Below are 12,062 nucleotides of genomic sequence, written 5' to 3'. Positions count from 1 at the left end.
GAATTAGTTCAACACTACTTTGGTTGGCCTTTCATTAAGATTCTAATAAAATACAAGGAAATTTGTGGTTATAATCTGACTAATTGTGATAAAGTAAAATGATTCAGAGTCCTTTTTAAAAGGAACCAGAATTTTTAAAAGTCAAGAATGATCAGCATTAGATGTACTTCAGACAGTCCTACCTTATTTTTGGGTTGGGGGCGCTTTGTATCACACAAGTGAACTGAGCATCTTCACCAGCAACAAAGACAGCATTTCTCATTTTATTTACAAAACGAGGAGGCACTGTGTCAAATACACAAAAGGTACAATGTTTAGGTGTTTGTGTCAGAAAATATTCTTCATTTTCTTCCCATTAAGCAGCAAAATCTTCATAGACATAAGAGCAGTCCACAAAACATTTAAAACACATTATTTTTAGCAGAAAGCAGCTAGGGCGCCAACTCACTATTGACTGCACATATACAAAGGGCAGCTATATATTTTTAATCTGGTACTTGTGCAATACAAAATATTAGTGCCCTATCATACTTTGGGAAGGAGGAATAGGGGGTAGAAACATCATTGGTAATATGAAGGAATAGATGATAAAATCTTCAACTTTGTATTCTCACTCACCTTGAACAGTGACTTTTCCAAGAGTACTTGCATTTCCTGCTGGGCTTGTTGCAAAGCACATATACTGGCCGGAATCATCTGCAGTCATGTTATCGAGGATCAGCGTGCAGGAGCCATCAGGGTCCTCAATGATGATGTGATGAGGATCTGCCTCTACTGTTCGTCCATCTAAAAACCAAGAGTTTAAGTATTAACTGATTAAAAAAAAGTCATTATAAAGATTATTTAATGTATACTGTGTTTTGTGAAGCCAAGCGAATGAGCACATATTATATTGCAACCGTCTTACCTTTGTACCAGGTAGCTACAGGTTTAGGCACCCCAGTAGCTTTGCAGGCAAGTTTAATGGTTTGACCCAACTCTGCTGTGCAGTTTGCCAAAATTTCTACAAAATCAGGTGAACCTGGAAGAATGTTTACATCATAAAAAGTTAGCATTTAAAGTAACGGAAAATTAAGAACAAAGTTAAAGAGAATCAAAAAATGCTCTCACTCCATGCAGTAATGCTGTAGCGCTGCTGCAGCTCCCTGAGGTCTCTCAGCCAGGAGTTCTTGATGATGACCGTTCGGGCCTGTAAAGTGTATTTTCTCACAGAGTCCTCCCGTTCGTGCCAGATCTCAAAGGCCCGGTCGTCACCTTCCACCGTTTCGTTCACATCGATGTTATTCAGCTGCACCGAGATGAACAGTACAACAACAATCATGCTGAGTCTGTGATAAAATATAAAACAAACAGAAAATTATTACTTACCTTCATCATGTTCTTAAAAACATATGCCTGTGTTTCAGTGTTGCTGTCTCTTTTGGGTTTGCAAATGATACAGTAGTTCCTAAAGAGGAAGACATGGCGGTGGTGACCCCTAGAGGATGTTCTAATTCCAGGAGCTCCCTCCCACACTTGGAAAGGTCCCTAGAGCAAGGAAATAATAAGAAGAAATATTTAAAAACAATCAAACACATAAAGCCACCAAAGGCCTGTGTTGCATAGCTACTGATGAAGATATTACCTGTCTGATTGGTTCTCCAAGAACTTCCAGGGTAGCAGGATAGTTCTCAATCAGGGAGACATGGTGGGTGTTATCTGAACGCTGAGGGAGTGCAGACACCATGGCGTACGCCTCTTCCAGGAGGCAGCAGTTCTGGCCGTTTCTTGCCTTGTTTCGGATGAGATCCTGCAGACAGCAGGCAAAGACATTTACAAAGGCTGATTGATAATCAGATATCAAAATGGGAAATGACTTGCACATGAGTCACATACTACATACCCATTTACGATATTAAGAAGGTACTAAACTTAAAGGACTGTCTGTTTGTTGGCTGTTAAAAATGTCACCTTAAGGAAGGCCTTGTACTTCTGAATCCTCTCAAGGGGTTGCTGCAGGTAGGCATTTATGCTTCGAACTGGAGGATCCCCAGGGCCTGCAGTCGCCTGCTCTTTCTCAGAGTACTCCTAAAACAGTAAAGAATTTATGAATTAATATGAAAATTTTTCTGGGAAACAGTTTGGTATTTTTGTTATAGACCAACACAAAATCATATACAATTGTGAAGTGCAAGTAATAAACGTTTTTCAAAATTCCTCACAAATAAAAAACAGAACATTGTGGCATGAAATTGTACTTGATGCCCGTAAGGTCAATACTGTGTAGAAGCACCTTTTATTGCAGTTACATCAGTTACATTCTGGGTCACGTCTACTCTGTATGTCCAGAATAAGAACCAAACATGGAGAAGCATTTTTCAGATTTTAAACTCTGAAACAAAAGTTTCTTTAGATCAAGACTTAAAACTCTGATTAGGGATACCTTTAATTAATGATGACAGCAACACATTCATTGCATTGCTTGTTTTTGATGGACTGAGCTCTCCTTTTTTTTGTTTCTTTTATTATTTCATAAACTAACTCTGCTATTGGCTGGGTTGGATTTCAAAAAGGGATATCAGAGTAAAGGAGCTTGGATATAAAATTGATTTTTTATTCCTAAAAAAATGACACACCACTTCATAATTGTGTGCTAATATATCCCATACTGTTGATGGCTGTAAAAAAGTCTAGGAGATTTGAATATTTTTCAAAAGCACTTCATTTATCTAGGATTGCATGTAAATCAAGGTGCCACTTAAAAACAGATACCTTAAAGAAACGATGAATAGTTTTGTCACTGACAGCAGATTCGGCTTGGCTCTGTCCTACAAGATACTGGAGGTAATGTTCAAATCCTTCCTTGTTCTTCAGGAAGCACATTGCTACATCATCATCAGTGTCACAGTCATGCAACTTTGGGAGGAATGTCCTAGAAACAAAATGTGGGAGACGAGGTTCATGAATACAACGCATGTATTTGATGTGGTCCTTTTTAAGGTTTAGCAAATATTTCTGGTAATTAAGATGAGGGCTTACTTGCTATGGAAGGACTTGATGTCATCAACGTTTCTGAAGATGGCCTCTTTCTGGCTGCAGATGTCAGGTGGAGCATCCAGGCTGTCAGCGTGCTTCTTGTGGTGAGAAGTGAAGAATTCCACCTCCTTGATAAACTCGGATTCTCCGTTTATCAGGTCCTGCATCAGCTGGCTGTTTGAATTAAACAACATTTCTTCAGCGTTTCTTTACAGTTTTCACAGTTTCATAGTGACTTTAGATTGTGCTTCATTTACAATAACTTCCGCTTATATTCTCCTTCAGAAACCTCTTCTACACTTGTTTCTGGAAGTTCTCCTGCATCCGCTGAGAGCTGGGACAAACATTTATAAATACAAAGTCATCAACAAGCCAAACTGCTGCAGAAAATAACAAGATTAAAAAAAGTCATCCAAACATGTTGATCTGAAGACATACTTTAAGTTTTTTGTCTAAGTAGGCCGGTGACACCCAGCCTTGTCGTGATGGTGTTGTTTTGGTGGGTTTGGTCCGGACCAACCATTTAAGAGGATGAGCTGAGTCCAAGACCTCCACATACTGTCCCTCTTTGAGAGAGATGGAGTCTTTGCTTGCAATGGTGGGATTGTAGTCCGCAGATGCCACATAAATGTCAAACATCTAGGAAAATATGACAAGGCAGATGGTCTCTCATCAGCGATGAAAAGTAATAAAATATGACTTAGTTGTTCAATTTTATTTTTCTATTTTCATTCCAAGTTCAAACTTCTCCCATTACAAATTAATGCTTGCTTTAATCTTCTGCCTATTTGTTCCAGTTGTTAATAGAAATGATCTGTAATGTGTTGCAGAAAAGTCTTTTTTTTTCCTTTCAAGTTTTCAAAACATTTTCAATAAATACTAAAGACAACCTCAAATGCCAAGTCAATAATTATATGCCCTTGTTGTGAAATAGCAAAATCCTGTTTACAGTCGCTACTTGCTCACAGAACAGTCCATTTTGAATGCTATCATTTATACTTCTTGAAGACAAATGAAAATTTGCAAAAATCAGCTTTGCAAAACCACAGATCAAATATTATTGAAAAATTCTGATTGGTGCATCTCTAATTAGTATTGTTGGTGTCAGATTAGTTGTTGATGTGTATATATCTAATAACTTGTAGTTTTATTCTCAAAATTTAACTTTGTTTGAAGGTGGGTTCCCCCATTACTAATTGTGAAAATTAAATGTTTTTGTAAACTCCTTTAACACAACAAACAAAACAACTCAAATCCAGAGCTTGCACCTCTCCTCTGGCATCTCCATCATCTGACTCTGAGGAGGAATCTGCTATGAGGGAAGGTGGACGAGAGCGACCGTGATGGGGAGATGGAGAAGGAGTTTTGGTCTCATCATCACTGTCCACACCTGGTACTCGTAGTGAAGCTTGAACGACAAGGTTAAGAAAGATGCTTGAGAAAAAGGGGAAATGTGCACTGCATGCCCTCTCAGTGTTTTCTATTGTTTAAAAATTATTACAGTTCTGTAGTAAAACACATTTTGTCAAAGGAGTTGTATTATAAAGTCTTGTCTAAAACAGAATTTGTTGACTTTAACACTTGTACCAGTTCTTAATATTTAGCTTCATAACTTTAATAAAACTTGCAGTCAGTTCAATTTGACAGTTCTACCAATTACTCATTGTCAGAGTAGACGATGAGTAATTGGTTGTGATGATATCATAGTGATAAAGACCCCGGTGATGTTTTAAGTAATGACTACTTTGTTTAAGCTGAAATTCTGAAAAAGATCTGCAAGAAACAATTTCTTCTTTTGCCAAACAATGCATTTCTACTGTGTTAGTGGCAACATGCAGATACATACATGCCTGTCAATGAGTTTGTACCCCAGCTGTAAGCTGACAGAGACAATAAATCTTGTTTGAATAGATGAAAGCATTTAGTAAGATTTCAGCTATGAAAGGTAAAAAAAAAGATAAGAAATCCAAGTAGCAGCTGTGCTTTTGTTTGTGAGAAAAAAAAATGTCCTTAAATGCATCTAATGATATAAATATTTCTTAAAGAGAAAGAAAATTTATCACATAGTTGTGATGCTGATGCATTTGGTATACATACAGGCAGATTTGGGCCAAGATTTCATCCACTGGAGCACGTCGTGATTCTGTAAGCTGTCTGAATAACAAATTAATTATTGGGTGAACATTTAAATGGGGAAACTGATTAAAATAATGCGTGTTAAGAAAATGGGGTCTGTGTGAAGTTAAGAGATTTGTTTTATGTATTTAATGAAAAACCAAAGCATGCAGTGAAACAGCAATAAAACACCTTTGTCAGGTTTGGTGTCAGTTCTAAACAAATTTAAAAAACACATTTTAGTAGCTCATTAATATAACATTAAATTTACACAAAATTTATGGATTTGTAGAGCAAAATGAGTGAAATCCACCAAACCTGACTGGAAGACTAAAGCAATTTGCAAGTAACAGCAGCAGGAGGAGAAACATGCAAACATCAGATGGTGTTTTTCTATACACAGAGAAAACGGGAACATTTTGGAGTTACATGATTTTCCTCCTGAAAAATGTCTCAAGAAAAAAAAAAAAGCCAATTCTGAATAGGGCAGTAAATATTTTAGGAGTCATAGCACTCTGAAAACATTCCTTCTGGAAGCTTGTTGCATGCATGGTGACAATAAATTAAAATGCTGGACTTGTGATAAAACGGCACACCACAATGTCATAATAGGTGTACATGCAAGCTACATCTACCTAAACATTCTGTTTTATTTTGTTGCTTACATTCTACGCTAGCAGGCAGTGAAATTGTACTAGACATCACACAAACTAAAATTAAAAGTGAACATCCAAATACTTTATCAAAACTGCCTGGTATCAAATACTTACCTTGTGTGATCTTTGCTGAAACCATTTCAGTGATCTGAGAAGTGAGTTTCATCAGGAATTCCTCTGTGCCAACTTCACCTAAGTAGGGTATTTTACTCTCTAATAGTATGGATAAAAGTACAAGAAAAAAATGACTAAACAAACACCATGAATGCAGTATTTTGTATTGCATGACAAAATGTAAAAGCAATCAAGACGTATGGATACTTTTGCTTGACACTTTTTAATATGCAATAAAAAATGACAAAAATTTGATTATTTGCTGCTTGTATTTTATTGTATTTTTACCACTTCCTCTGCCAGCCTCTTCTTGTGGAGGACGAACTGTAATCCCAAGGATCCTAAAAATGAATTCAATGTTACATGTGCGTCATATTTGTAGCATGATGCAATTAATTTGCATATATATTCAAACTTCAGTATGTCTATTTATCGGCTTACTTACTCTGAAGCTGCAGTATTCTTCTTCAGTTGTGGTGCTGTCAAAAAGGAGAGCAGTATACACTTGTTTATAACTACAAACACTTAGCAGACTTCAGTCAGGTCTGCTTGTTTCTTTTATGCTGTGAAGATACCGCAGCATGATTTTTAAAATCATTTTATTTTCAGATAAAATGCAAAATACAAATTTTTTTCTTACTGTCATCCACCTCAAACTGAGCATTGCAGAGCGACTGCCCTGCTCTATTTGTAGCTATACAAGTGTAAATGCCAGAATACTCTTTGTCTACGTCCATCAGAATGAGGCTGTGCTGGCGACCAGAGCTGGCTATTTTGTATCCTTTAGTATCGGGTTTAATCCACAAGACATCCTCTGATGATTTCTCCTTCAGCCAGGAGACCACGGGAGTAGGAGATCCTAAAAGGGGATAGGTGGAGAACCTGCTAAAATCTGCAAGGAAATTAAAGTGGGGAGGGCGTTTGAAGAAGTTTTAAAGGGGATGTGAACTGACCTTCGACCTTTACAGAGAGAGTGATGCTTGCTCCTTGTTTCACCTTCCTATTGCTGAACCTCTCAATGAAGCGTGGAGGCACCAGCGGCTCCTTAGAATCTTTGTAAAAAAATATTGCAAAGGAAGTTTAGAGATGCTCCTTGTTTAGTCTAATTACCTGTTGCAATTCTATAGTATGAAAAGTAGTTTACCTTTTTTATCCTGTGGCATAATCTCCCCAGGACCTGTACAAAATCCAAATACATTAGATCTTGAGCTCAACGCTGAAGCTCTGTGCCTTACAGAAAATGGTGGATGTGCAGTTTAGGTCTATTTAGGTCTGTGCATACATACTCAGTACTATCAGACGGGCGGAGGAATAAGCAGAACCAGCCGCATTGCTGATATAAGCAGAGTACTCCCCCATGTCCTCTCTCTTCACTTCAAGGATCTCCACAGCATGAAGATCTCTCTCTGCTAAAAGCTGAATTCTCTCTGACGGTTGGAGAGGTTGGCTATCTTTGAACCAGTACACCCTCGGTTTAGGAAACCCTAAAAGACAGAAACGCGTAGAAAATATTGCCCTGTTCATCCTCATTGATCTTATGTTAAATTCATCCATTCAGTTCCTCTGTTCATCCATCATCTTTGGAGAAACCTCTTTTATAAAACTTTGTGTCACTAAATACTTTAAATGAAAAACAGACTTCCCGACTCCACTAAAGAATCCTAAGGTTAAAATTTAAAAAACAAAATTGTTTATTGGCAATTGCAAATTGTAATTTGACAGCTCAAGTTTATTGGTGGGCTCACCTTTTACTTTGAGTTGCAATTTAGCAATAGGTGAACCTGGACTGACATGAACATCATGAAGTTCATGCACAACTTGTGGTAGCTGATCGTCTTCACTTACGGATTCAAATGTTTCAGTTTCCCTACTGGAGGAAAGCATACAGCGCAGTAACAAAAGTTAGCATGTGAACTGAGAGGGTGAATGTCAAATATTCAAATTAATTTATCATAAAACACTTGTACTTACCTGGACACATAACCTTTAGCACTGACATACGATGAGGTCTCAGTGGCATCTGCAGCAGTGTCATAATCTGAGCTGCACGACACTAATAGAGATAATAATATATCTTATTCAACAATGTTTGCTGAAAAGGCATTCATTTTCTTTATTAAAATGTTTGCTTCATTTTCATATTCATTTATTCACTTCTACTTACTGTCAACTCTAAGTTCAGCTTTAGTGGCGGCAATCCCACTGCTGTTTTCCGCTGTGCAGCGATAAACGCCCATGTCAGTGGGCAAGACAGAGGTGATGATGAGCTGGTGACAGCCCTCTTGGTCCTCATTGATCATGTAATGGTCATTTTCCTCCAACAGCTTGCCATCCTTATACCAGCGAACAGTGGGAGGGGGCTTGCCAATCACAACGCAGTCAAAGCTGACTGGATAGCCATCAGGAACATCCTGACTTTGTAGCTCCGTCAGGAACACTGGAGCAGCTGGGCAACAAGAACAACTGGATCAATAAGCGAAAGAACACTGACTCCTAGAATGAAAATATACTTGGCATAATTATCAACCTGATGTATTAATTTTTTTCTACATTTTGTCATTTAACAACCACAAACCTCCATGTTCAAATTTTTATATAAAAAATAAACACCAGGCAGCACATACTGTATATCAGATGTGGAAGAGCTTTACATAGTTTTGACTTTTTGTTTCACCGTAAAAATAGGATGCTGAAAAATGGTAAATTTGAATGTCAAAGTGTTCAGGAAGTGTGAATTCCACAGTCATAACTGTAATGCTTACCTGGAGCTCCAGTCAACAAAGCAGGAGGCTGTCGATCCTGTGTTGGGGTCTGTGTGCCATCCTGAATGTAGCCCATCTTTCTAATTCGCAGCTCTACTTTGTGAGTCCCTGCTGCTATGATGGCGGTCTCTACGGGTACTCCATGGACTGTGAACATCTCCTGGAATCTTTTAGAGGCAATCTCAGCCTCTGATTGGGAATCAAAGCAAATGTAGATGTAATTTTCATCCTCCCGGTAAGAATGAGGATCCGGGGGACGCAAGTCGCCCTCGTCTGCGCTGATAAATGGTTCCTCCTCAACATCGGGTGGGAGTCGTGTGCGAAGAAGGCGCCTCAGGCGTCTGCTCGCCTGTCTCAGCGACTCATCCATCTCACTACCGGAAGAGCTCTCGGGTTCACTGTCGGCACTGTAACCTATTGTCAGGGGTCGTCGGCCTGATGACTCCCTCACCGTTCCCACTGTCACCTTAGCACTGTGAGACGTCACTCCAAACTTGTTGGTGACCTCGCAGGTGTAAACCCCAGTGTCTTTTGTGGTGATAGCCGTAATGACCAGAGCACAGGTGCCATCATTGTAGATATCAATATGATGATGTTTGCCGTCAATCAGCGGTTCACCGTCCTTCAGCCAGCGCACCTTTTCTGGTTTACCTTCTGACACACATTCGAGATGTATGGTGTCATTAGGTTCTTTGGTTTGGTCTTTAAAGACCTCCTTAAAGATGGGACGCATGTCCTTGCGAGCCTTGTAACCCTTAAAGGCAGCTTGAATCTTGATGGCAGCATCTGTCAGCTCAGGCTCCTCCTCTTTTGTGATTTCCATGATACTGGTCTCCTGAGTAGACAATTGCTTTTCCTCTACTTTTTGAATTATTGTTGTTTTTGATTCAGTCTGCTGCACTGTTTTCTGCTCTACCATTTGGAAATGAGCAAAGAACTTCTCTGCTGTTAGAGTCTCTGCCTCACTGGTTGCCGTTACTTCAGTCTTGCTGCTCTTTTTCAGGTAAGACACAAGCGAAGAGCCGCCAGAAACAGTCTCATCCTCGGAGCTGATGGACTGAACAGATTCTGTCTGTCTCTTGGACACATCGACCTGCTCTTTCTCCGCTGCTGTGATTTCTACTTTTTCTGATGACACAGACTCTTTCTGCTGTTTTTTGCCGCCTTTGCTATTGTCCTCAGGCTGTTCTGAGATGGAGTCCAGAGTGGGCTCTCTGCTCATGCGACGTTTCTTTGCTGATGCGTCCCACAGATCATGGAGTTCCCCTTCCTCAGCAGACTCGGGAGGTAGACTCGGCTGTTCCATGACTTTTGTCTGTTTTACATCTGAAGAAATGACCACAATATGGTTTAAGTTAGAGTACACAGAGCACAACACCACCATGAATGCAACAGTACCTAAAATTATTTGGTTCTGGATAAGCCAAACAGTTCGAATACATTGGCTTTAAGTTGAGACCAGTAATTCAATTCAAAAAGTGGAACTCGTACATAGAATCATTGTAAACAGAGCAAAAATATTTACAGGGTCTGGTAATTTAAATAGTTATGTCTTATACAGCCAATGGAAACACAAAATTCTGCTTTTGGGTTTGGGTTAAAATATTACATTGAAGAAGTAAAAGTATTTTAGGACACGCATGTCAGCCTATTGAAAAGACTGTTCACATGTTTTATAGTATATGAACATAGTACTTGGTCAAGGCTTCTTTTTCGTGAATTTCTGCGTTAATGGAGCGTAAAATGGAGGTCATGACACAATTGTTTTTGTAGTGGTCTTTAGCTGATATGCATAGAGTGATGTGTCTCTAATCTTGCTCTTGACGATACCCCATGGATTCTTTGTGCAGTTTAGGTCAGGTGAGCTTAATGGGCAATCAAGCATAGTGACACCACGTTCATCAATCCAGAAATGGGTATTTGACAGTGTGGCCAGGCGCCAAGCCATGCTGAAAAACAAACCCTGCATCTCCATAAAGCTTGACATCAGAAGTGTCAGGCAGCGCTATAGTTTCCCAGGAGACAGGTGTGCTGACTTTGTACTTGATAAAACATTGAACAAATCCCTGCGAATGATACGATTCTTCAAATCATCACTATCTGTAGAAACTTCACTGTAGACTTCAAACAACTTTGCTGCTCGTCTTCCAGACTTTGGGATATTGATTTTCAAATTAATTGAAAATGTTCCTTTCATCTGGAAAGAGGACTATCCCCCAGGTTATTGAATTGACTTTGCTACATGGTTCTGTCAAAGCTGCACTTATTCCTGCTGTGTCTGCACCTTTTTTTGAAATAATTTTAACTTTCACTTAATTTCCCATTCATATGCATTGATGCCCATGATTTTGTAGGCCATAATATCACTAAAAACATTTCTGTATTTTCAATATATCTATATATATATATATATATATTATATCTTATATATATATATATATATATATATATATATATCTTATTGGTCTGATGTTACAGTCTTATTTCCTGAATTTTGGATCTTCAACAACTATAAGACATCATTGAAATTAACAGAAATAAATACTTAAATCTATTACTCTGTGTGTAATGACTCTAAATAAGAATACATTTTTTAAGAGAATTAACATAAACTTTTAGATGATGTACATACTGAAATGAAATTAATCTTTGACTCAATGAACACAATAACCCTTTGAATCCGATGCTGTGCGCAAAACATAATGGAATCAATAAACCTGGAGTTTCACTCCACATCCTTTTTAATAAAAATTTGATTGAGATTCATTCTAAAGACTTTTTTAAGGCATTTTAAAGATGAGTATAATTGAAACATTATTAATAGTTTATTAATAAAAAAACATTTGATTTAATTGTTAAAATTATCTTATCCTCAATATCTTGTTTGTTATAATGACAGCATCATTACAACATAAATCTTCACGCCATGCAAAACAGTTATTTAGAAGCAATAAGCAAATAGCTATGTCTAATAATTGAGTGTGCAATAATATTTTAGCCAAATGTATTTGTCCACTCACCAAGCTGTACTGTCAGAGGAAGCTCAACAGGCTCTCCAGGTCCAGCTTTGTTAATTGCTGCCACTCTGAACCTGTAGCCACTCCCAGGCACCAGTTTTTCCACAACAAATTCTGTGTTGCAAGCAGGTTCAGAATGACATGGAAGCCAGAGGGCGCTGTCTACAAGTCGCATTTCCACTCTGTAGCCAATGATAGGACTCCCTCCATCATGAAGAGGAGTAAACCAGGAGAGAGTAACAGACTCTGTGGTTTTACGGAGGACTTCTGGATCCTCTGGGGGGTCAGGTACAGCTGTTGGAGTGATGCACAAAAGGTTGAAAATACACACAAATCCCCCTCCAAAAAAACTACAGATTCATTGCTTCTTGTTTATTAAAGTC

The 12,062-nt window shown here is 38.5% G+C and overlaps 1 protein-coding gene across 20 annotated transcripts in view; it reads right to left on the bottom strand.

The window, feature by feature from the left end:
- Nucleotides 1–12,062, bottom strand: part of obscnb (obscurin, cytoskeletal calmodulin and titin-interacting RhoGEF b) — a 60,271-nt gene that overhangs the window by 5,026 nt on the left and 43,183 nt on the right. For 19 of the 20 annotated variants that reach the window (XM_028020543.1, XM_028020547.1, XM_028020554.1 and 16 more), the window contains 25 exons: nt 11,683–11,973; nt 8,663–9,988; nt 8,065–8,346; nt 7,872–7,953; nt 7,646–7,770; nt 7,187–7,384; nt 7,045–7,077; nt 6,854–6,952; nt 6,541–6,759; nt 6,346–6,379; nt 6,189–6,241; nt 5,901–5,999; nt 5,113–5,169; nt 4,284–4,423; nt 3,454–3,654; nt 3,273–3,349; nt 3,019–3,189; nt 2,752–2,911; nt 1,951–2,067; nt 1,625–1,789; nt 1,369–1,527; nt 1,111–1,288; nt 908–1,021; nt 619–786; nt 183–285 (listed from right to left, as the gene is read on the bottom strand). In XM_028020543.1, coding sequence (XP_027876344.1) covers nt 183–285; nt 619–786; nt 908–1,021; nt 1,111–1,288; nt 1,369–1,527; nt 1,625–1,789; nt 1,951–2,067; nt 2,752–2,911; nt 3,019–3,189; nt 3,273–3,349; nt 3,454–3,654; nt 4,284–4,423; nt 5,113–5,169; nt 5,901–5,999; nt 6,189–6,241; nt 6,346–6,379; nt 6,541–6,759; nt 6,854–6,952; nt 7,045–7,077; nt 7,187–7,384; nt 7,646–7,770; nt 7,872–7,953; nt 8,065–8,346; nt 8,663–9,988; nt 11,683–11,973 — 4,651 coding nt within the window. The remainder of the gene's footprint in view (nt 1–182; nt 286–618; nt 787–907; nt 1,022–1,110; nt 1,289–1,368; nt 1,528–1,624; nt 1,790–1,950; nt 2,068–2,751; nt 2,912–3,018; nt 3,190–3,272; nt 3,350–3,453; nt 3,655–4,283; nt 4,424–5,112; nt 5,170–5,900; nt 6,000–6,188; nt 6,242–6,345; nt 6,380–6,540; nt 6,760–6,853; nt 6,953–7,044; nt 7,078–7,186; nt 7,385–7,645; nt 7,771–7,871; nt 7,954–8,064; nt 8,347–8,662; nt 9,989–11,682; nt 11,974–12,062) is intronic. The other variant, XM_028020544.1, reaches the window with a different exon arrangement.

This window comes from Xiphophorus couchianus, chromosome 6 (genome assembly GCF_001444195.1).
Source record: "Xiphophorus couchianus chromosome 6, X_couchianus-1.0, whole genome shotgun sequence".
NCBI lineage: Eukaryota > Metazoa > Chordata > Actinopteri > Cyprinodontiformes > Poeciliidae > Xiphophorus > Xiphophorus couchianus.
This window is presented reverse-complemented; position numbering and strand designations above follow the sequence as displayed.